We start from the raw sequence: 24079 nt of genomic DNA on the forward strand, positions 1-24079 counted from the left end.
GAATCTTGATGGGCATGGGGTAAAGCAACCCAAGTTTAGACCTTCTCTGTAGCAGGAAGTCCCTCTGGGGACTTTGGAAAGGCATCACTGGAAGCAGCATGCAGTCTGGGTTAGAGAGAAGTGAGATCATGAGTAGAGTAGGTCACTGGCCACCCACTGGAGAGATGCAGCTTGGCAAAGGGTGTGAGCTGTTGTGTTCTTCACCCTTTCCATGAATAAGTTGTCTCTAGTGCTTGTTACACACAAGGTAATGTGGGACACAAAGATGAGAGACACATTGATTCTGCCCATTGGGAAACCGAAGTCTCTAATCAGGTCTATGTTAGCCTCAAGCAACAGAAATAGTTCAGTAAACTGACTCTGACAAAGCAAAGAAACAAAAAGAGCGTATGTGTGCGGGTGGGTGGATGTTGGCTCATACTTGGACATTTCTAGTAGTTGGAGCTTCTGAGAAGGTAGCATCCTGGTGGCCCAACACTGTACTTTGGAATCTGCACTTTTCCATCATTGTCTGATAGTTATTTTATGTGGACTTCCTCCCTCTCCAACCCCAATATGTCTAACAATGATTTTCCTTTTTTGTTGTTTTACAGATTGGTTTATTAACTTTTGTTTGGCCCTTGGAGTGATGTGTTTATTAATTTAAGTACATTTTAACTGTGGCAAAGAAAATGACATGGTATAAAATTTTGTCACTTTAATGTATGTGGTTGAGTAGTGTCATTTATATTCACTCTGTGTGGACATTATTCTGTTTGTTTGGCTTGGTTGTTTTGTTCTCTTGAGATGAGGTCTTAGTAATTTGTCTCAGGTAGCCCTCAAATTCCTGATCTCCTGCCTCAGCCTCCTGAGTGCCAAGATTACAAGCATGTGTTATTAAGTCTGGCTAGCTATTAAAAGTTTTTTTTAAGATTTATTTATTTATGATTTTATGTGTATGAATGTTTTGCCTGCATGCATGTCTATGTACTGTGTGCATACCTGGTACCCGCCCACTGAGGTAAGAAGAGGGCATTGGCTGCCCTGGGACTGGAGTTATATAGAAGGTTGTAAGATGCATTACAGGTGTTTGAATCAGACCTCAGCCTTTTGGAAGAGCAACAAAAAATCTTAACCACTGAGCCAACTCTCCAGCCCTAGATATTTTTTCTTTTTTTTTTTTAAGGCAGACTTTTCTCTAGCATTTCCAGGTTAGCCGCTGGCACCAGCTTAACAATGCCAGTGATATGAGTAGCAATTATGGGACTGGTTTCTATTGGCCCACATTGGGCCATGCTGCTACCCCTAGCTTGTCACCATGTGTCCTCATGCAGAGACAAGAGGGGGTGGCCAGAGAAAAAGTGGGGTGTTACTGCTGACAGACACAGGCCAGAGCGGCAGGTACCCGCTGCAAGCAGATAGCTTGTCAACACAGACAGCGTCCCGGAGGTGAACAGTCAACTCTAAGTGACTGACTGAGCTTGTGCTGCAAGGGTGGCACAGTAGGACTCATCATATGGGGTCCCACTGCCTTTTCTTGGCTCATCGCTTGCTCCTGGCAACTGCTAACACCACTGTTGCTTCAGCTTCCCCCTTCCCTCCATGGACCTCAGCCCCCCACTGGCCGCTCCATACCATGTATCATCCCCTCAGATGCACCTACCCTGTGCCTGGGAACTCAGCAGGGCGGGTCTGAGGCTCTCTGTTTCTCCCATAGGCCTCTCCCTGGAACGCCTGCCCAACTCCATCGCCTCCCACATCCGCCTGACTGAGCGGGAGGAGGAAGTGGTTGCCTGTTTTGAGAGGGCCTCCTGGGTGGCTCAGGTATTCCTGCAAGAGCTGGAGAAGGTGAGCCAGGAATATGGGTGTTATGCCAATAGTTGTCCTCTCTTGATCACAAACCTCTTCGTCCTCCTGGATATTGGAAGAAGGCACTGCCTCTCCCAACACGCCACTTCTTTGGCTGGAGAACCCATGGTGCGCTGGTTTTGCTAGGGACTCTTTACCCAAGAGGAGACTTTTAATATAAGTGGGTCCATGTCACATGCAAGGGAGCAGGAACCGAATGGTGAACTGAACTTGCCGGGCCAGATGTGACAACCCCTATCTGTACCTATTCACTTGATCACTCCTGATGACAATCCTGGGACAGAGGCTTCACGGGCCGTCCCGTAGTTATCGAGATCAAACCACTGGTCCCTTGGCGCAGGCAGTCCTGTAGTTAGCGAGATCAAAACACTGATCCCTTGGACAGCACAGGGTCAGGCTGATTCTTGCCCTTTGTCATCCTTCCCTGCCTTCCGGCACCTCAGGAGAGAGAGCTTTGCTGAGCTTCCAGGGAAGGTGGGCCGTGGGACCCATTCTCCTGCCTTTCAGAGGCAGCCAGAGGCAGCCAGCAGGATTTGAGCAAGTCCTCAGCCCCCACAGCTCCCACCTTCCCATGGCGGGCCTGTCTTAACTGTACACAGGGCATCCGCCCGCAGTGTGCCCTGTGAAGGATCTCAGCTCCTCCTTGTATTCAGGACCTACTTTCATGCCATGCCGAGCTCTGAGGGTCTCACATGCATTCTGACACTTGACCCTCTCAATGAGGGGACAAAATAGGTCCATTATTCACATTTTACCGATAAAGAGGGTCGAGATTAGAAAGAAGTTACAGCCTCCTGAGTTCATGATATCAATGAGTGGCATTGGCAGGAGTGCCAATCTCTAACGTTTGTGTGCATCTTTTTTTTTTTTTTTTTTTTAATAGAGTTTCTCGGTGTGGCTCTGGCTGTCCTGGCACTTGCTCTGTAGACTAGGCTGGCCTTGAACTCACAGACATCCACCTGCCTCTGCTGGGATTAAAGGCATGCGCCACTACCACCTGGCAAGTGGAAGGTTCTTTAGCCGAGTGAGTTAGAATTGGCATACAAAGGAAGGAGCAGATGGGAGCTCAGAGCCATGATAGTCCAGAAGGCACCTAAACACTGTTTGCTGTGTAAATGGCGGATTCACCTGGGGCCAGTCACGTCACTAATCAAGGGGCTTTTGTCCTCATTGCTATTGACTTTTGAGACTGGAATCTTCTTTGCTATGAGGGCCACCCTAGTATTATATGATGTTAGTAACTCACACCCCAAATTGGAACAACCAGATGCCCTCTGAGAGCCAAATCACCCTGCCCTGGAGCCTTTTGGCTTGGTTGGCTATCAAGAAAAAAGGGGGGATTATAGTCAGGACTCGGTACCTGTTTTCTGGCAGAGGCTGTGTAGAGGTTTGGTTGAGTTGACCCTCACATAGGTCGTCGGGATCATTAATGGACAGCTTTGTCAGGAACTGCTTACATGTCTCTTTTTCACAGAATTCTGCTCCAAGCCAAGTGCTTTTCAGATGTAGAGAGCACCTCCCCCAAACTCTTAGATGACTACTGTACCTTCACTCTTCCTCCTCAGGCCTCAAACAACAGTGCATCGAGGCACCTAAAAGGCAGCCCCTCAGCTGACTACGAACTCACTTACTTCTTGGAAGCTGCCCTCCAGAGTGCATATGTGAAGAACCTGAAGAAAGGGTAGGTGGCTGTTGGCCCAGGAAGCCCTGGAGGCGTCTTCCTGAGACTGGGCTTTTCACATCTGCCTTACTCTGTTCTGGCTGGGCCTGTGCATATGTGTGTGTGTGTGTGTGTGTGTGTGTGTGTGTGTGTGTGTGTGTGTACACATGTGCAAGTGAGTGCGGGGGTACGCATGCACACTCCTAGAAAATTGCATAGAGCTGGCTTGCTTGGGTCATGCCCATGTCAGGTGGAGTGTTCAGAGACCAGGTTGTAGGAGCAATTGAAGCAACAAAGCCTGGTATGCACAAAAGGAGCCCAGACAGGCATGGGTGGAAAACCAGGTGTGGTTCTCTTCAGAGGGACCAATGGGAGCCCGAGACCTAGAGGCTGGTGCTGAGGTCAGAGAGCTGGCTGGCCGGCACTGGCCTGATGGTGGTCACTGTGAAGTTATGGGCAAAGTTATTTCATTTTCCTTAGCCTGGTTCTTGCTCACTTCACTTCTCAATGGATCATGAGGCGTGAAGGGAGGGGATGGTGACAACAAAAGCTCACATCATTTTGAGGAGCCGCTGTCAAAGAGGGATCAGGAAGCTTGCAACCCTGTGCATTACATTGGGGCCTTGGAGCCCCAGAATGTCAGTCTTCATCATCTGTTTCTGCATAGTGAGGTGGAGGCTGGTGTCCTGTGCCAGGCTGGGAGTGCTAGCTTCTAGTGTGCGGTGGGTGGCCCTTGTAAAGGAGGAAGCTATAGCATCAGGAGGGTGCCCTGCTGGCAAGCATGACTTAAAGGTGGAGCTAGGGGTTCCTGGATGCCTCTGCTGCAGAGGTTTGGGGCCCCCTCGCAGTCCCCTCTGGACACTGTGGATTGGGGCTGGAGGATGTCACTGGTAAGACTCGTGTACTGAATGCAGCCTGTCCCCATGGAAGAGAGGGCATGTCCTGTGCCTCCCTCCACTCCCCTCCCACATCCTCACAGCCAGTCAGTAGGTAGGCTTAGGAAAACATTACCTCCTCCTCAAGGTGGCCAAGGGTCAGACCACAGTCACATGGCTTCCTTCTCACAGGGACTCTAAAGTCTCTGTGTCATTTTTGGTTGTACAAAATGTTGCTTTGTTCTTTTTATTTAACTGTGTTTGAGTGGATGGTTCCTGCACATGGCATCTGTTTAGACAAAAGATCAAACACTGCGTTTCCTCTACTCCTGTTTTCAACACTGACTTCATCTGTGAGGAAAGGTGGGGTTTCCCCCACTGATGGGGAGCTCAGTAGGGGGTGTCCCTTACAATTTAGATCAATCTTGAAATTAACCAGTAGGTGCAGAGTCATAAGACTGTCCATCCATCACTCCAGATAGCACTCACAAAGAGCAGGTGCCAGGTTGCCTACAACTTTTGTCCCATTTGGCTGCAAACCACAGCTTCCATGACCTGTTCTCAGTTTCAGTGATTTGCTTGAGTAGTCCAGGGATGTAGGAGTCACTGGGTAATTTCCTAGATTACCCGCTTCTCACATACTAATCCAGAGGGGGAGATGCACTTGCAGGGCCCAGAGGCTCTATACCATCTCAATGAGCCATCCTCCATGTGTACTGCAGCCTAAAAGCTCTCTATTTAGTTCTGTTGTGACGCCAGCACCCTGGTAGGTGCTCACTTAAAGGGTACCCACAATGCTTTGAGGCAGGCATGGCCCTTCCCACTATTTCACAAGCAAGGGAAACAGGTTTGGTGTGCTTGGGGACATGCCTATGGCCACACACAGGCTCTGGCAGCAGAATGTGAGTTTGCTTCCAAGGGTGGTGGTCTAGGGCTGTACTTCCCACCCTGGTGCCCTGCCAGGCATGATGAATATATGGAGGCAAACTGTTTCTACCTGGGACCCCTTTATCTTGTTCAGGAATTCATGCAGTGCCCCCTCTCATCAAGGGGGGGGGGTCCTACATCTCTCTAAGGCCCCGGGCCATAGGTTTGCCTACATCCATCTCAGCTGCGTCTATCTCTTAGGAGTAGCCTCACTGAGCCAAGCTCCTAAATCTGGGAAAGGACTCTACTTTCTTTTATTCCAGGCACTGAGGACAGAGTTCAGAGGCATCCCACATCCTGAAAGGGATGCAGCTCTGTACAAGGATGTTTGGTTGAAAGGGGTGGGTACCCTTGGGGAAAAGCCCTGACCCACTGCTGTGCTGCAGGCCCAGGGCACTTGGAACACCCATAAACCAAGTGATAACTGCAAACAAGGGTTTCAGATCAAAGGTTATATAACCTTTGCCTGGTCTACCACCTGCTCTGTTTGGTCTCCTATCTCAGGAGTCTATGCCTTATTGTTTCCTATGTTTGTGTGGCCAGACCCCTTTCCTGGAGATTGGCTGTCCCTGATTCCTCAGGGCCTAGCTAAAGCTTGCTGTTTCCAACTACAGGCCACAGGTCATTGTGTATCTGTGTCTACCTAGAGCTGGGTTGACTCCAGTAGTAGTGAATTCAGCCATAGTCCCCTCAACCGCAACAGTAGATGACTTCATGAGAATGGAAGGTGGCTGGAACATGAGAGGCTCACAGTTACGAGCAGCATGTACTTCAGTATTTTGTTGTTTTTAGAAGGGGGAACATAAATCTATACCTGTATCTGTAGGCAGACTTTTCTGTCCCACCAGCCACTCACTAAATAACCACACAGAGACTTGTTATTAATTATAAATGCTCGGCCGATACCTTAGGCTTGTCTCCAGCCAGCTCTTACAATTTAACCTATTTCTATCAATCAATATGCTACCCCAAGGCTTGCTTACCTCATCTATGAACTTCCCTTGTTGCTTCTTCCTCGACTGGCTCATGACTCTCATGACTCCCTGACTCTGACCTTTCTTTTTCCCAGCATTCTCTCTGCCCCCAAAATCCTGCCTCGCTATCAGCCAATCAGCTTTTTTGTTTGTTTGTTTGTTTTTGTTTTTTTTTGTTTTTGTTTTTTGAGACAGGGTTTCCCTGTGGCTTTGGAGGCTGTCCTGGAACTAGCTCTTGTAGACCAGGCTGGACTCGGAACTCACAGAGATCTGCCTGCCTCTGCCTCCCGAGTGCTGGGATTAAAGGCGTGCGCCACCACCGCCCGGTGCCAGTCAGCTTTTTAGTAACGATGAGAGCAACACATCTTCACAGTGTACAGGATTATTCCACAGCATGTGTGTGTTAAAAAACACAAATAATAGACCTCAAAATACCCTAGTGATTATCTAGGGCAGGGGCCACAGGTTTTCTCTGTCAGTGAGAGGCTGAAGGTTGAGTTGATCACCAGTTTTGACCAATCACGCCTGTTTAATGGCTTCCATAAAACCACCATCCCTGGGAGCCAGTCCACATGGTGCGTCCAGTGAGCAAGTCCCCTCTCCAAACCCATTTCCCTTGCTTTGGAAGTAGTGAGGAGGACCATGCCTGCCTGGAAGCATTGTGGGTATTAAACCACAAATGAACACCTGCCAGAAACAGTATTACAACTGCTTAGACCATCAAAACCAGGAACATCATCTGTTTTTAGTGTATTTATTCCCATTCGGTTCATGGTTGAATAGGCTGCTAGCCTAGGTGTAAATTTGATACCTTTAATTTTTCTTATTTTAGTCTTGTTGAATACAAGGCTAGGCAGGGTTGGTGTCCTCATTTGACCACAGACATGTGAACCCAAAGACCCAAAAAGCCCAGGCAGTTTCACTGCTCAGGGTGGGGCTGCCCACAGCCTTGGGCTCCCCAGACCACCTGTGGCTGTGAAGGGGCCCCAGAGTACACAGAGGCTCTGAGGAGCCCAGCTGTCCCCACCCACCGCCACATCTGTTATTTTTTTTGGTCGCTTTCCAGTTGCTGATCATCAGTTCAGAGACAGTGGCATAGCCCCTCTGGTTCCTGTTTTTACTGCCTAGAGATGTAGTTTGGGTCTGTCATTGCTCTGGCCTTGCTGTGTCTGGAGTGCAGTCTGGCATCCCTCCCCTCAGGAGCCTCTCCAATTGCTAGTTGGAAGTTTTCAAGGGTGAGAAAGGATGATGCTACCTTCAGACCCCTGCTTGGGGGCTTTGAGAGGAGGTCAGGGTCATTTGTTTCGGGCTGTGAGCCCCTTATGAAGCCTAGTGTGAACAGCAGATTGGCCATTGCCTATTTCTGTAAATTAATCTGTCATTAGAACAACCACACTCATTCATTCATTCATTCATTCATTCATTCATTCATTCGTGAGTTGTCTGCACAGACCTTAGAGCAAACCTGTATATACCATCTTTTTTTATTTGTTTATTTTCAAGACAGGGTTTCTCTGTGGCTTTGGAGGCTGTCCTGGACTAGTTCTCATAGACCAGAGTGGTCTTGAACTCACAAAGATCCTCCTGCCTCTACCTCCTGAGTGCTGGGATTAAAGGAGTGTGCCACCACTGCCTGGCTTTGTGTGTGTGTGTGTGTGTGTGTGTGTGTGTGTGTGTTGGTGGTAGTGTTTCAAGACACACTGTGTAGCTCTGGCTGTCCTGGAACTCGCTCTGTAGACCAGGCTGGCCTCGAACTTACAGAGATTCGCCTGCCTCTGCCTCCCAAGTGCTGGGATTAAAGGTGTGTGCCACCACCACCTGGATTCTATTTCCCACCTATGCTTTATAGAAAACTTTACTGACCCCTGCTGTTGATCTTAGGAGTCTTCAGGAGCCTGCAGGACACAGATGAAAGAGAGGATATTCCTATAGATGGAGGCCTTGTGGAGTAAAATGTTGGGCAGGGACAGTTCTAATTTCAATATTGTCTCTCCAACCATTCATTTAGTAAACAGTCCTAATTATTTGTGCCACTCAACTACATGCTGAATTTCCACCAGATACTTGGGTTCTTTTTTTGGGGGGGGGGTTGGTTTTTCCAGACAGGGTTTCTCTATGTAGCCATGGCTGTCCTGGAACTCACTCTATAGACCAGGCTGGGCTTGAACTCACAGAGATCCACCAGCCTCTGCCTCCCAAGTGCTGGGATTAAAAGCATGTGCCACCACCACCCAGCTAACCTGACACTTGTTAAGTCCTTTGCTTGCACAGTTTAGTCCTTGTAACAGTGCTCTGAGATCATAGCTAGCATCTCCACTATTCATACTGGAAACCGAGGCAGAGGACAAAAACTTGGCTGGGATCTGTATGATTGATATTTGGAGCCGGCTTTTCTTTTGAACTCCATGCAGTGGAGGATGATCTTGAACTCCCAACCTTGTTGTTCTTAGCGCTGGGATCCAACCCACTGCTCCAGGCATGCTGAGTGACTGCTGCACCAACTGAGCTGCAAACACAGCCTATAGCTGGCACTCGTAAAAGAAGGCTGCACTGCTCATAGCTGAAGTTCTCTTACTGTGACCTCTCTCCACCCTCCGAGTGCCTGCATCTTAGTGATAGTTTCCTGGCCCCACCCTCCTGCATCCTAGTGATGGTTTCCCAGAACCTGTTATCACTTGGCTGATGCTGCAGCTGGATGTCTGATGTGAAGTCCATGGGCGTTAGGAAAAGTCATAAGGGGCCTGGAATTCAGAGGCCATGATTTCCTTTACTCTGTCTCTACCCTCTCTACTCCTTCCCCCCCCCCGCCCCCCGTGTGTCATCTGGGGACTTGGAGGGCTTGGTGAGAGGGAAGGAATAGCCTTATCTGAGGAGGGGATGCTGTTACCCTCCACACACATACACACCATGAAGCCCTTCTTTCCCCACCCCCATTTCTGTAGGTGTAGAGATGTTAAAGTATCAAGGACAGCCAGGAAGGAAGGGGAGGGAGTGTTGCTGCAGGTTTCTTGTGCCACCTGGTCCTGCGGCTCTTAAGCCCCAAATGAACACACAGACGCTATATTAATTATAAAACTGTTGGCCAATGACTAGGGCTTCTTATTGGCTAGCTCTGTATTATTATTATTATTATTATTATTATTATTATTATTATTATTGGTTTTTCCAGACAGTTTCTCTGTGGCTTTGGAGGCTGTCCAGGAACTTACTCTGTAGACCAGGCTGGGCTGGAACTCAAAGAGATCTGCCTGCCTCTGCCTCCCAAGTGCTGGGATTAAAGGCGTGCGCCACCAACGCCCAGCCTGTCTTAATTATTAGCCCATCTCTATTAATCTTAAGTATTTCCACACGGTCTTATCTTACCAGAGAAGGGTCCAGTACGGACCTCTTAGCCCTTTGGCAGACTACATGGTGCCTGTTCTGGCGGCTCCCAGTGCCTACCTCTCCCAGAATTCTCCTCATCTCCTAGTCCCGCCTATCTTTCTGTCTTATTGGCCAACAATGTTTTATTCATCAACCAATAAGAGAAACATATATACACAGAAGGACTTCCTCCATCAAGACAGCCGTTGGTTACCAGGCATCTGGTGGATGCCAGCCTGGATCATGTGCCTGGTAGTTACACCCCCTGAAGAAGGTCATGGGACCCTACTTCACTCCTGAGGGACAGGCGCTGGAAGAGATAGCTTAATTGTCATTGCCTTAATCCCACCCATCAAAGCTCTGGGGACAGGTCTGAGTGCCCTGCCCGCTTTCCAAGGTTTGGGGTGCAGAAGACATTCTGCCCATCTGAGGACAGTATAAAGAACCATGTCCTGATTTGGTAGTCAGGGCCATAAGTGGATCTTGGGTGCACTAACTTGGTTCCTTTTGCCTCCTGTGACTCATCACATGATCAGAGGATGGCTCTGGCTGCAGGTCCTCCCTTCTCTCTCCCATACTCCAGCTGCGTGTTTGTTCCCATCTGCATTCTGCACACCCAGGCAGGAAAATTGTGAATGAGAGCGTGCATCCGAGGTGCCCCCGGCGGGTGGAGGCATTAACTTGTCCACACTCCCTGGAAAAGGGCAAGTCAGTTCAGATGTTTTTCTGTTCCATGTAACTCGGCTCCTCTCTCTCCATCTCTTTTCCCCCTGAAGCACACATTGCTTCCCAGAAGCCAAGACACCGGCCCCACCCTAGCCACAGCACATAAAGAGGAATGGAAACTGATCGTCATTCCTTGCCAAGTAAACAGCCCAAACGTTTAAAGTTTCTGAGTGTGGGTAGAAGTCCCTAGGACACGCGGCAGTTACTCAGCCCTCTGTCAGTTTCCTGTGGCCTCAAGCAGGCCAGTCATGGCCTCTGAATTACAGACATATTTAAAGCAGGGGTTGCAGGGCTCTGGGCCCACCTGGGTTACAAATTATTTCTTGGAACTCTTTCTCATGTGAGTAGTTAATGTTTTCCTCACTGCGTGACAGGCAGATGGGTGTTGTCCTTCTGTGTAATATTGTGAAGGAAGAACAGATACAAAATCCCCATTTTACCAAGGAAAAGAGGAAGGAAGGAACTTGTCCAAAGTCATAGGCCATTGGTGAAAAAACCTTGGAAGCAGCACATCACCTAAATCCATCTAAACCCTTTACCTACAGCTGTGCTCATTACATTATCCCAACCCAGCGTAGCCTGCCCACAGTAGGTCTGCAGGAGACCCTTGTAATTACATGTTGTCATCCTTTGGTCAAAGAACAAAGGTTGTACCCTCAGGAAATCACTAGTACTAATTTTGTTCTTAACAAATATCTCCTTAGCCCCAAATTTCTCTGCCTTAACACCATTTTTGTGTTAGTTTTGGGGACTGTCTGGGCCATGGTAGGTTTAATCAACATCCCTGTCTCTGGCCTTTTACCTGTTAGATACCAGAAGCACCCCCACCAAGAATGACAACCAAAAATACGTTCACAGGCAATGATGAATGCTTGGGTGGGAGGGCGGGCAGCCCCCAGTTGAGAACCATTGTCTTAGCTTGAAGTGCAGTAGTTCTAGGGTAGAGGGGTAGCTGGATTGTATTACAGCTGGTTAAATTACAGCCCTGTACACCTGAGTTTGTGGGGTCTTTGGAAAATAAGAGACATCCTTGTTAGTGTGCAGGAGGGTTCCAGACCAGTGGAGGAACAGAACTAAGGTCCCGAGACAGCACAGAAACCAGCCCAGAGAGTCCCTAGTATCTGCTGTGTGTAATGAGTCTCTGTCCCGCCAGCTAGCTCCCAAATGATGACACGGAGACTTTAATTATGAAAGCTTGGCCTTTAGCTTAAGCTTGTCTCAACTAGCTCTTATAGCAAAAATTAACCCATTTATATTAGTCTCAGTTCTGCCATGTGGTAATACCTCTCTTCCATCTTGCACCACCGGTTTCCTCCCTGTGTCCGGCTGGCAACTCTGCCTTTCTCCTTCCCAGAGTCCCCTCTGTCCCCAGAAGTCCCATCAAACTTCTTCCTCCTAGCTATTGGCCATTCAGCCCTTTGTTAAACCAGTCAGAAGGTGCCTTGGCAAAGACACATCTTCACGTTGTAATCAAATATGCCGCAGCAGCGTCTAAGGCACTAGCAGACATCTACCCTTGCTCTGCGGTTGGACCCGTGGAAAGATTGAGGCGGGGCCAAAGAGGGCAGGGAGTGGGCTGCTGCCTGGGATGGGGTGGACTGCAGAGGTGGCTGAAGTGTCTGGGGTTGGAGCCAGCTGTGGTGTTGCTGTCAAGGCTCCTTCAGCTGAGCCTGGCTGAACCTGGAGGAGGAGCCTCTCCTGAGAATGGGGCAGGGCCAGAGAGAGCCGTGCCCCCGGACCTCCACAAAGCATCTGTCTCAGGGGAACCTACCCCTGCCCCGCCTTGATATTATTCCCGAGACTGGTCTTGTCCACTGCACACAGTGAGTGGCATTCACTTAATCCCCACAGTTTCCCTCTCATTCGGAGCTTGCAGAAGCCTAGGCCCCTTTCATGCTGGCTAAGTCTGACACCATTCAGACTCGTGTCTGAATGACATTCAGTCTTCCCAGGGCCTTTGCCCTGTTTATTTAGCAGCTAATTCCTCCAGGTGATCTTTGTGCTATGGTGATGATATTGTTCCTAACGAACTGAGCTAAATTAGAAAACCCTACCTTACTTACAAAGGCCCTGTGAACAGGGTGGGAGCCGGAAGTCTGGGGACCGTCACTTCCCCCAGTCGGCCACTAGAGGGCAGGCGTGGATTCCAGTTGGCGCTTGGCCTCGGGCAGGCCTGTGTCATCTGGGCCTTCCAGAGGAGGCTCCGATGGTCAGCTGGACCCAGAATTCTGCCTGTAGAGGAGGCTCAGGAAGGAGCTTGGGTCTGCAAGGAGCAGTTTTAGGGGCGAGACTGCAGAGGACTGCGGGGTGGGCAAGGTAAAGCAATGAGAGCTGAGAAAGCTGGCCCTGTGGGTGTGCCGACCAAACAGGACTGAGGACCCCAGGCACCTGCCAAAAAAAGGAACTAAAGCTCACTGGGCTCCTTCACTCATCGTGGGTTGGTGTTTCCCTTTCCTTCTGCCTAGAGCTGGCAGAGCCCACTCTCTGCTCAGGGCTGGGGTGAGTTGGAGCCAGGTGGGCTCTGCGCTTTGTGCTATTTCTTTATAATGGTACACTACTAAGGCAACATGTACCTTACACTGTACCCCATCCAAAAGAGACAGGAGTGTTTTCCAAGGGAGTCACCCCATTCCCACTCCTTTAGTCCTGTAATCAATCAATTAGTCAATCAGTCCCCTCCCCCCAAGTTGCTCTACCTTGTCTGCCAGGTGCTAATCTGAAAGCAAAGAGTCACTTTATTATTGGCAGTAATGTTGTCTGGTTCTCAGTAGCCATGTGCATACTTGTATCTGCAGGGCCTGGTGGAGGGGACATTATTATTACTGAGGTCCCAGGGACCTAAAAGTCTCAACACCGAGGCTGTGCTGTGTCCCCCAGTTCTGCTCTGGGGGGGGGGGCAGACCTCTCTCCAGGCACAGCTCTCATTTGTTGTTAGTGCCTGCTTCCTCAACTTTCTCCAACTCTCTGGCAAAGAAAGCACGGTGCCTAGGTGAACTCTGAGTCTGACATCACTGGTCTTCCATGCTCAGCCTGATTCTGAAGGTGGGCATGGTTTGGTTTGGAGGCAGATGACTTGGGTCTGTGGTGAAAATGAACAGCTTGGATAACCGTTGAACTTCACCTGACCTTGTCCTCGGTGGCTGGTGGCTGCCTCTTTGTCACGCTCTTCTGGGTACTTGACTGGGACTCTCTCATTTTTGGGCTAACTCTCACATGGGGACTTACATTACAGTTGTGTGCACCACTATCCTCTCAATCCATTCTGTCTAACTTACCATTTTATTTCAAATCAATGCCCTTGTCACTAAGCATCTACTATGTGCAAACCCTTAGATGAGTTCCTAGAAAATCAGGAGCCATTAGTTTAACAGGCGACAGATGCCTTATATGCAAGGTCATGGGTGAGCTATTCATTCACTCGGCGTCTCTTCATTTAGGCCACAGTGATTTATTGGCTGCCAGTTGCAAGCAGGGCAGCTGACCAGATATTCAGCATGCAGAAGGTACTTTGTAATGACGTAGTGAACTGAGTCCCAGGAGTTCTGGAGCTCAAATGGCCAGAGGAGGAAAGTGTGAGTGTACAGGTGGGAAGACAGATGTCTTCCTCCAGGGTCTGAAAGTGTTGTGTCAGCCCATGGCCTTGGGCAGGGTCTTGGAGCTGAAAGTGCTATGTCAACCCCTGGCCTTGGGCAGGTAATGCCCAGAAAGACAAGCACCTTCCAGGCTTCAGTTTCCCATTCGCCGGGGTTAGGGTGGAGTATTTTATGTATATTAGTTATATTTGTTAGTTATATTTGATGGTGTTGGGATGGATTACAAGGCTACCTATATGTTTGGCAAGTGCCACTGAGTTACAGCCTATCCCACCATTGTAATTTCTTTTAGTTTTTTTTTAAGTTAATTAATTAGAGACAGCTTTTTTTCCCTGGCACTAGCTCTTTAGACCACGCTGGCCTCAAACTCAGAGATCTGCCTGCCTCTGCCTCCAGAGTGCTGGATTAAAGGTGTTCGCCACCAATGCAGGTCTCAATGGGAATCTCTTAAGGGCATTGGGTATGTCACACATTTTGCTTAGATTGGTGTGATGTAGTCTTGGGGAAGTTTGTGAAGACTGAACACGGTCAAGGACTTTGGAAAACATGCACCTCTGAGGGCTGCAGGGTGGGGGTGGGGCAGAGGGGCTTGCTGGCCTACACAGTCCTGCCTTCCACCTGGAGTCCTCTGTTGGACTTGACTTTAGTTGGAATAAATGGCTTCCTGGCTTCTCCCTGTGCAGCCTGTTTCTGCGCCAGGGTTTGTTTGAGACTGTTTGGATATTGTTAAAAGTGGGCAGCTTGGCTCAGAAAGGTCAGCAGGAGAGATCAGAACAAAGAGATCTTTCAAGCTGGTTTCTCACTGGGCAACCAGAAATGGCAGGGGAAAACCCCAACTCCACCTGGCGCAGGCAGCTGCAGGTTGTGCTAGGATTGCTCAGGTTGTGGCCATCTGAGCCATTTGAGAACCCGCATCTAGGTATTTATTTCTTAGAGAGGGCCAAGTTGAGGCAGGGGCCTTCTCAGCACACAAGGCAGAGCCAAGCAACCTAGGCTAGGATCCCAACTCTCCCTGTGTGGCCATGGCCACTGGGAACCTCTTATGTGGATTGTTTCTTTAAAGACAGTCAATAAAAATTGGGATTGACTCAAAACATGCCTGAGGGTGATGATTTACTCTACAGAAGAATTCCCAGGAGCCTATTCAGATGCCCAGATCCCTAATAGATCTGAGAATTACTTAAAAACAAGCAAACAAACAACGTGAGAATACTGATCGTATTTGAGCGCAGTACTAGTTCCTTTTACATGCACTGGAGTGGTCAGTGCCTGGACATCAGCGTCCCCTCCCCAGCATCCAGGAGCAGCCTCTCTGCTGCTCCAGGGACATGAAGGCTTATTGGCAGCGACAAAGAGGACAGTCCCTCCTGTGGCAGAGGAAGAAGAGGCATTAGGCATTCTTGGCTCCAGTCTCCTGGTCACAGTCTGAGCCAGGCTGCCTGGGAAGAGGCTGGCAGGTCGCCCAGAGAGTGGAAAATCACCCATGGCCCCAGGAGTGGCCTGCCTCCTCTGGGCCACAGGGCCCTAGACAGCCCTGGGGACCAGCCTGCCTCAGCCTGGGGGCCCAGCTGTCTTTATCCTCCCTTTTTTTGGTGGGGAATCTGTTCTTCCTGCAGGGGGCTGGTAGGAGGTGACTGTGAGACAGGATCCTGTCCTTCAAGTGCCTCTGTCTTCTACTAGTGATGATTATTATACTTGAGCATCTATGTAAAGTGTAATGAAAGTGACAATGTCAGTGACACACCTTGAGAATCCCAGTTAGGAGAAAGGAGAATAATCGTAGTGACCCCTCTACTGCATGGGTTGGTATACTTGAGCCTGTTACCACTTCCCCAAACGCTCTGTGGAGAAATGAGGACTCCTCCTATAGCCAGGGAGAGAGACATCCAGGGGCCACCTCGTATTCTCAGGAGTGAGTGTGGCATTTCCATGTCCAATTGCCCCTTCTGAAACCTGGCTTCTCTGATTAGGAGAACACTGGGACCAATAGAGCCGGTGGGTCTCAAACTTGACTGTCCCCTGGTTTGATCAAGGCCAGATTCCCACCTGAGTCTTCCATTACAGATTGGAATGGGGCCTCAGAACTACATTTCACAGGTGTATATGTATGTATGTATGCATGTATGTATGTATGTATGTATGTATGTATGTATATGTAATATTTTTGCTAATTTGAGAATTTCATATATGTATACAATGTATTTTAATCTCATTCACCTCCTCCTCCCCTTAACTCCTCCTAGGTCTACCCTCCTCCCTAACCTGCTCCCCACTTCATGTCCTTTTATTTCTTTATAATCCACCAAGTCCAATTTATATTGATTTATACTCCTGGGTGTAATCAAACCAGGAGCAGTGCCCTTAAAGAAAACTGAGCTTCCCTTCTCTGGAAATCATCAGCTGTCAATAACTCCTCAGTCAGGGGTGGGGGCTCATGGACCCCTCCTCCCCCATCCATCCCCATCCATCCCCCATCTGTGATAGAATGCTGACTGGCTCCATCTTCTGACAACAACCGCAGCCTCTGTGGTATCATGAGTGCACAAGTCCTGTCAACTAGAAAATACTGCTTCGGTCTGGTCCTCCCTGACCTCTGGCTCCTACAGTCTCTCTGCTCCTCTTTGGCAGTGGTTCCTGAGTTTTCTTGTGGGGTAGGGTAGGGTGGAATGGCATAGGACTTGCCTTCCTTCCTTCCTTCCTGTCTTCCTTTCTTCTTGTCTTCCTTCCTTCCTTTCTACTTTCCTTCCTTCCTTCCTTTTAAAAATTTCTTTAGATTCATTAATCTTTATGTGTATGAGTGTTTTGCCTGCATGCACGTATACTCTATTATCCTTTGGAGGTCAGAAGAGGGGGCCTGATACCCTGGAACTGGAGGTCAGAAGAAGGGGCCTGATACCCTGGAACTGGAGGTCAGAAGAGGGGGCCTGATACCCTGGAACTGGAGTTATGGATGGCTGTGAGCCACCGTGGGTGCTGGGAACGGAACCTGGGTCCTCTGCAAGAACAAGTGTTTGTAACCATTGAGCCGTCTCTCTAGACCTTGAACTTTCATTGCTAACAAGTTCTTGGGATGCTGAAGCTCCTGGGATATTGAAAAACTATTCTGAATCCTCATTTCCTAGTGTGGAGGCCGAGGCCTTTAGCGATAAGCACAGTGAAATTAAGTAGTACACACACTAGCTTGTAAAAATTACTTCTGTGCTTTAAAATACTTATGTGCTTAATATATTTTGCAAAACAAAAAACAAAAAACAAAACCCACAAGGACTGGAGAGATAGCTTAGTGGTTAAGAGAGCACTGGCTGCTCTTCCAGAGGACTTGAGTTCAATTCCCAGCTACCACATGGTGGCTCCCAACTATCTGTAATGAGATTCTAGCGCCCTCTTCTGGCCTGCAGGCATACATGCAGGCTGAACACTATACATAATAAATAAATAAAAATCTTTTTAAAAATTCACAAAAACCAACCAGCACAACAAACCCGTGATTTCAAATATTTTTAATTAAAGTGAGATATCTGCTAAGTAAAAAGATATTATCAAAAGTATTACATAAATAAGTATAATGGTGATGGACTTGTAGTAAAATTTGAGAATGTAGCATGTCGACAAAGAGTCTGGAGACACTGAGCTGAGCATAAGCCCATGTCTTGCAGATGAGACCGCAGGCCACAGAGATAAACTTGCTTCCCTGACCCAGGACAGAGAGGGATCAGGAGGCTGAGGATCCCCCACCTGCTCTATGCCCACTTCTTCTGCAAACTGGGCAGGTCAGGGAAAGTCCCCACTGACATCTGTCTACATTCTCAGGCTTACAAACAAAGGCCTGCATTTATAACCCTGGGAGCTTGTAGCTTACCGAGCTTCCCTGGAGGCAAAGGACTTGAGCCACACAGTCTTGTCCTATTGTAGTTCCGAGGCTACAAAACCCCTGCAGGGTGCGGGATGGGGGAGACTGAGAAGTTTGGGGACAGCAGTGGGTTTCCTAGTGACCAGTTGCACCTTGTCAGTCCTAGGCCTCCAGGGTCCTGGAGTTACCGCTCTGGCTTTCATTTCACTGATTGAAGGTGTTCACAGAAAACCCAAAAGGACGGTCCATGTGGTAGGTGCTGGTTGAGAAGGGCATCTATGGAGCTCAGTTAGCAATGATCCCACTTTTGCTGGCCTCTTCCAGGAACATTGTGAAAGGCATGAGGGAACTCCGGGACATTCTAAGGACTGTGGAGACCAAAGCAACGCAGAACTTCAAAGTGGTAATGTGGCTCCTCCCCAAACTGAGCTCTGCACAAACCAGCCACAGCCAGTTTGGGGGAGAGACAACACAAGCTCTAGCAAGAGGCCCCTGACCTAGAGATGTCACATGCATGCCTATGCTCACCCTCCTCTGCTCTCAGCAGACATTATTAATTGATCCCAGAATGCTTCCCCACCAAGCACCCTGTTCATCTCATCATCTTCACCAGGGCACTGAGGATGGCTCCTAGCAGTCTACCGCCAACCCTTACATGAGCAAAACTATCCTAATGATGTGTGGCATTGCTCGTTTTGTCATGATCCTAATAAATGTCATGGACTCTCCTTTCATTTCCCAACTCGGGTCTGTGTTCTTAGAACTTTGTTCTTCCAAAATCAGAGCCACAGCTGTGTCTTTCACGAGAATTTTGGGTTGACTGTCAGTCTCTAGAAGGCATCTGGTAGGGAGGGGGCCTCCCTGCCTTCTCCCACCTGGAAGGAACTGCAGTGTGCTCATTTGTAGAGCCAGGAGAGCAGAACAGAAATGGGGTGAGCTATGCCAGGCCATCCATGGGGGAGGTGGTAAGCTTCGATGCCAGAGGGAGTGAGGGACTTGGGAATGGAGTTGTGGGGGCCTCTAGAGGCGCAGCACAGCAAACAGCAGGCAGATCTGCTGGTTAGGAACCACATGGGCAAGCTGAAGAAGTTTGACCCCAGCCTGAGTCTCTCCCTCTCTGTCAGATGGCTGCCAAGCACCTGGCAGGGGTCCTGCTGCACTCTCTGAGTGAGGATTGCTACTGGAGCCCCTTGTCCCACCCCCTGCCTGAGTTCATGAGCAAGGAGGAGAGTTCCTTTGTCACCCAGACCCTTCGGAAACCACACCTCTACGAAGGAGACAAGTGAGTGCCTTCTGCCCTGATGCACCTGCTGGTGGCTCTCCACTGTACCCTGTTTGCCCAGGCTCCACCCTGTCCAGTGCCAGGCTGACATTGTAGAGACTAAGGAAGATGGTCTCTGGTGGGGTTGTGGGAGAATTCTTCGTGGCTCCCGGAAAACCATACATTTGGAGGTTGCCTGTCTTCCCAACACACCCCATTGATGTGCCCGTTGAAGGTGGTGGAGTCTATAGTCACCATCAGAGGCCTCCCCATGCCTCACCTCAGGCTGGGGGTGGGTGGCCATTTCTTCTGCAGGGTGGCAGCAGCCTTTCAGAACTCTGGGGCTAGTTTAGAGCTGCACATGGTATTCAGTACCTGTGAATTATTCAGGAGAAGGGTCACCTTACCAGGCTGATGTTGACTCTGGTCACAAGCACTGCTGGGAGTGGGGCCCAGAGGTGCTGTTGGTGTGGGCTGGGCTGCAGCCAGGAATGCTGTTGTGTTTTCCAGCCTCTACTGCCCAAAAGACAACATAGAGGAGGCGCTCCTGCTGCTGCTCATCAGTGAGTCCATGGTAAGCCCCAGGCACTACTGACCCCAGGGGACTGGGGCTGTGGAGAGTGTTGGGATCAATGCAGGCTGTTCATGGCCTAGTCAAGCTCTGCCTACCAGAGATGCCCTAACGGTGCAAGCTGCTTAGCCCTGCCCTTCCCTCCCTCCTCCCTCCTCCCCTTCCCTGCCCCCGACACACTGCAAGTCTGGCTCATCAGTCTGTGTTTGGCCACAGTAGCTGTGCTGGGTTATGAGAAACCCTATGTTTGTCCCAGGTGGGTAGGGACTGAGTGCATATGAAATTATCTTCTGGGATCACAAAAATTGATTATCACAAATCAGCAGAGTGCATTGACCAGCTAGATGCTGTGACGGCTGTAAGAGGACAGTCAAGGACCTGAAGGAGTGTGCATTTGGAGGCACACGACCTGGATTGTGACTCCGACACTATGCTCATTAGCCAAGGGCCAGGGACTAAGAATTCACTGTTTCTGAGCCTTGGTTTCCTCTTTCTAAGATGATGGTAACTGAGAAGTAAGTTTGGGTAGAATTCATGTTCTTGCAACAGCTATTGACCTTCTGTCCTGTGTCTGGACCTGTCTAGAAGCCAGACATGTGGCCCCTGACATCATAGAGTTCACATTTTGTTCAGGGGTGGTGGTTATAAAGTAGTGAATGATTCCAGTATCCAGGCTATCTGGGTTTACATTACTATGGAAAAATAAGGCCGTGGGGACCCATCTCCCACACCCTGGGGAGATACATATGTGAACGCGTGCATGCATACATGCCCATGGTGACCGCAGTACTGGGAAGTGTGTCTTTAGAGTGCTCTGGAGTTGTTCCTGGAAGGAGAGCATGGTGTGGTTGGGTAGCCATGGAGGTGTGAGATGTACCAGGGGAAACTCATGAAGGAGGAACATGGATTATAGAAGCCAGGAATATAAGGAGGCATGTCCGCATAGCTGGGTCCAAGTCCATCAGTGCTGCTGAGCTGGGAACTGCAGCTGAGAAACAGTTCTCTTAGATGATGGATCTGAGAAGTAAGGTTAAGAAAGGCAGATGCCCTGAGTTGGACCATTTAGTGATCATAAGTGTTTCTTTGGCTGTCTTTGTGGATAATGCCAGGGCTTGTCTGGGACACTTGGGTGAGTTACCTGTGGCTGCACGTGTCTCCTGGTAAGTAGATATGAGGATGGAGATGGGACTGCAAGGCAGGGAGACTGCCCTTCCTCAGCCACGCAGACCATTCTAGAACTGAACTAGCACTGAACGTTGCTTTGTGAAGGGCGTTTGGAACCGGGGTGCCAGCTGACTAGGCATTGTCATAAAAGCCATTCTTGGTGTATACTTGTGCAGTGGGTAAGTGTTACTTCATAGGGGAGGGGGACACACACATGGAGCTGCTTAACCAGATTTGCAGAAGGAAGAATCAGGTGGATTTGCTCTTTGGGGAACTGGAAATGGCTCCTTTCTCTGACCACGGGCTAAATCTCAGTTTTAAATTTTAGGGTCTTGATGTAGAACTCTTGGAGCCCCCTCCTCCTGGCCATTGCATCACCTATACCCTCCTGTGAGACTACACTGAGATCACCTGTCTCTGGGGATGTGGGCAAATTTCACCCGTGCATGCCAAAGGGTACAGTTTAACTTGTATGTAGACAATAAAAGGTCAAAACAAGACCTTTCTCTGCTGGGGCCAAGATTGTCTACCTCACTAGGTAAACATTATGTTGAATTATATGAAATGACCTATTTTCAGTTACTCATGGCTTACAAAAACAAGTGTCAGGGTTGGGATGTCCCTCTGTTGGTAGAGTACTTGTCTAGTATATACAAAGCCCTGGGGTTGTTCCCCAACATGACATGAAACCTGGCTTTTGTCTATAATCTCAGCCCCCAGAAGGTGGGTTCAAGAGGGGCAGGAGGATCAGAAGTTCAAGGTCAATCTCAGATTTTAAAACAAAAGAGGGTTCAGGACCAATGTGGGCTACCTGAGAATCTGAGAACCTGGCTCCAAAAGAAGGAGAAGAAAGGGGCATTGATAGTTTCACTCAGGTCAGATAGTACTAGTGTGTCCCCATTTTACAGATGAGAAACTGAGGGAAGGGGCACAGGATGGACATGTGTCTTGGTCAGGTTCACATGATAATAAGCCTTGTTTAGGTCACATAATCTTGTTTTCGTGCTATGAAAACAAGTTTCCACAAGCACAAGGCCCAGGCCCCATGCTCCTGGATTTCAGTCATTGTTCTGCCTCATTACCTGCTCTGATCCTTGTTTCTCTCATCTATAAATGAGCCAGTGAGGTAGTTTTGAAAATAGAATGCATAAGGTCTTGAGAGAGTCTCTTGGCGGGGTTGGGCCAGAGTCACTGCTGTCTGTGTCCTCATAAGAGAGTGAGGCGGTTGGTTTGTCCAGCCTGACACAATCCAGAGTCACCTGGGAGGGAACTCTCAAAGTCTAGATCAGAGTGGCCTGTAGGAGTGTTGGTGAGGTTATCTTGATTGTATGTTAGAGAAGGTGGGATGACCTGCTTATTGTAGGTGGCATCATTTCCTGGCCAGAGGATTTAGGACTGAAAGACTGGAGCAGATGAACTGAGCACTGACTGACACACATGTATTCCTTAGTCTGTTCCTGACTGTGTCAGCTCCTGGGGCTCTAAATTCCCTGTGATGAACTGTAACCTGGAATTGTAAGCTAAAATAAGCCCCCACCCCCATGTTTGTGTATCTGTGTGTATATCTCTGTGTATCTGTGTGTGTATGTCTCTCTGTGTATGTATGTCTGTGTGTGTGTGTGTGTGTTTGTGTGTCTGTGTTTTCAAGACAAGGTCTAACTATTATAGCCCTGGCTGCCCTGGAACTCATTCTGTAGACCAGGCTGGCCTCAAACTCAGAGACAGCCTGCCTCTGTCTCTGCCTCTCCAGTACTGGGATTAAAGGTGTACACCAGTACAAACCACTAGCTCTTTATCTCTTTAGTGCTCTTGTCACACACACACACACACACACACACACCAGTGGCTTCTGGATCAGAGCTCAGGTGACTCGTTCTCCTTTAAGGTTATTGACATCACTGGCCCAGATACCTTAAGCTGCCCTAAGTCTCAAAGCAGAGAGTGGCCCGCTACTAGACTGTGGCCCATGCCCAGAGCCTGTGAATTTCCCTGAATATAGACCTCTCTCCAAGCAGCCCTTTCCCTTTTGTCTCGAGCTTAACCTGCTTACCTGTCCAGGAGACACAGGGCTCCACATGGCTAGCCAAGAACAGCCCTGGGAAATGCCTCAGCATGCTGGGTAAAGAGACAGCATGGTTTGACTTGCATGGTTGCTAGAAGGAGATACCTCCTTGGATTGGATTGGCTGGTTTGTTTCCTCTTGCCCACAGCAACCCCACCAGACATTTGGAAATGGATTTGACAATGGGAGAGTTGACAATCAACAAGTTATCACATCTACTGAAACCCTTCTCCCTTCCCTACAAATCTGGCCTCTCCCTGTGGCTCAGAGCAGTTTCTCAGAGAGTTCGAAGCTGCCTTTCTTTTATGTCCTCCTTCTCTCCAGTTACACTCTTTTCATTTTGTTTTGTTTTGAGACAGGATCTCACTATTTTGCTTTGGCTGGTCTCTTAGGGCTTATTGATATCAAGAGACACCTGACCACAGCAACTCTTATAAAGGAAAGCATTTCATCGGGCTGGCTTTTGGTTCAGATGTTTAATCTGTTATCGTCACTGTGGGAAGCATAGTGGCAGGCAGAGATGGTGCTGGAGAGGCAGCTGAGAGTTCTACATCTGGATCCCCAGGCAGCAGGAAGTGACAGTGATACACCACACCGGCCAGGCTTGAGCTTCTGAGACCTCAAAGCCCACCCCCTAGTGACACACCTACTTCAATAAGGCCACACCCCCGATAGTGCCACTACCCATGGACCTATTGGGGTCATTTTTATTCACAATGCCACAGCTGGGTTGGAACTTACAATGTAGACCTAGGCAGGCATTGAACTCACAGAAATCCGCCTGTATCTGCCTCCTGTGTACTGGGATGGAAAGCTTGCACTACCATGTCCAGTATATTCTTTTTTATTAGCTTATTTTATTTTGTGTATGTGGGCATGTATACATCATAGTGTGAATTTAATGGAGATCAGAGGGCAATTGGTGGAAGTCAGTTCTCTTTCTACCATGTGGCTCCTGGGAATTGAAATCCGTCGTTGCTGGGTGGTGATGTGCCCCACCTGCGGGGCTCCACGAGAGCTCACACCCTGATGTGCTCAGTCACCAAAGAACCTAGAACGATAGGGTCAGGGAGAACAAAGAACCAGACAGCAAGACAGGTTTCTGATCAAGCTGCAATTTTTTATTTTTCACATATAGGGGTACCAAATGGGGAGCTTGTCAGGCAGGGAGAGGCCATTTGAGGCCATTTGCCTGATAACCAGAC

At 49.0% G+C, this 24079-nt stretch overlaps 1 protein-coding gene across 4 annotated transcripts in view; it reads left to right on the top strand.

Moving 5' to 3' along the window:
- The window catches only part of Ttc7a (tetratricopeptide repeat domain 7A), a 111373-nt gene that overhangs the window by 25840 nt on the left and 61454 nt on the right, over positions 1–24079 (top strand). For all 4 annotated transcript variants that reach the window (XM_027417984.2, XM_027417986.2, XM_027417985.2 and 1 more), the window contains 5 exons: positions 1697–1827; positions 3414–3529; positions 18141–18219; positions 18941–19098; positions 19588–19651. In XM_027417984.2, coding sequence (XP_027273785.1) covers positions 1697–1827; positions 3414–3529; positions 18141–18219; positions 18941–19098; positions 19588–19651 — 548 coding nt within the window. The remainder of the gene's footprint in view (positions 1–1696; positions 1828–3413; positions 3530–18140; positions 18220–18940; positions 19099–19587; positions 19652–24079) is intronic.

The sequence above is a fragment of the Cricetulus griseus genome, chromosome 5 (genome assembly GCF_003668045.3).
Source record: "Cricetulus griseus strain 17A/GY chromosome 5, alternate assembly CriGri-PICRH-1.0, whole genome shotgun sequence".
NCBI lineage: Eukaryota > Metazoa > Chordata > Mammalia > Rodentia > Cricetidae > Cricetulus > Cricetulus griseus.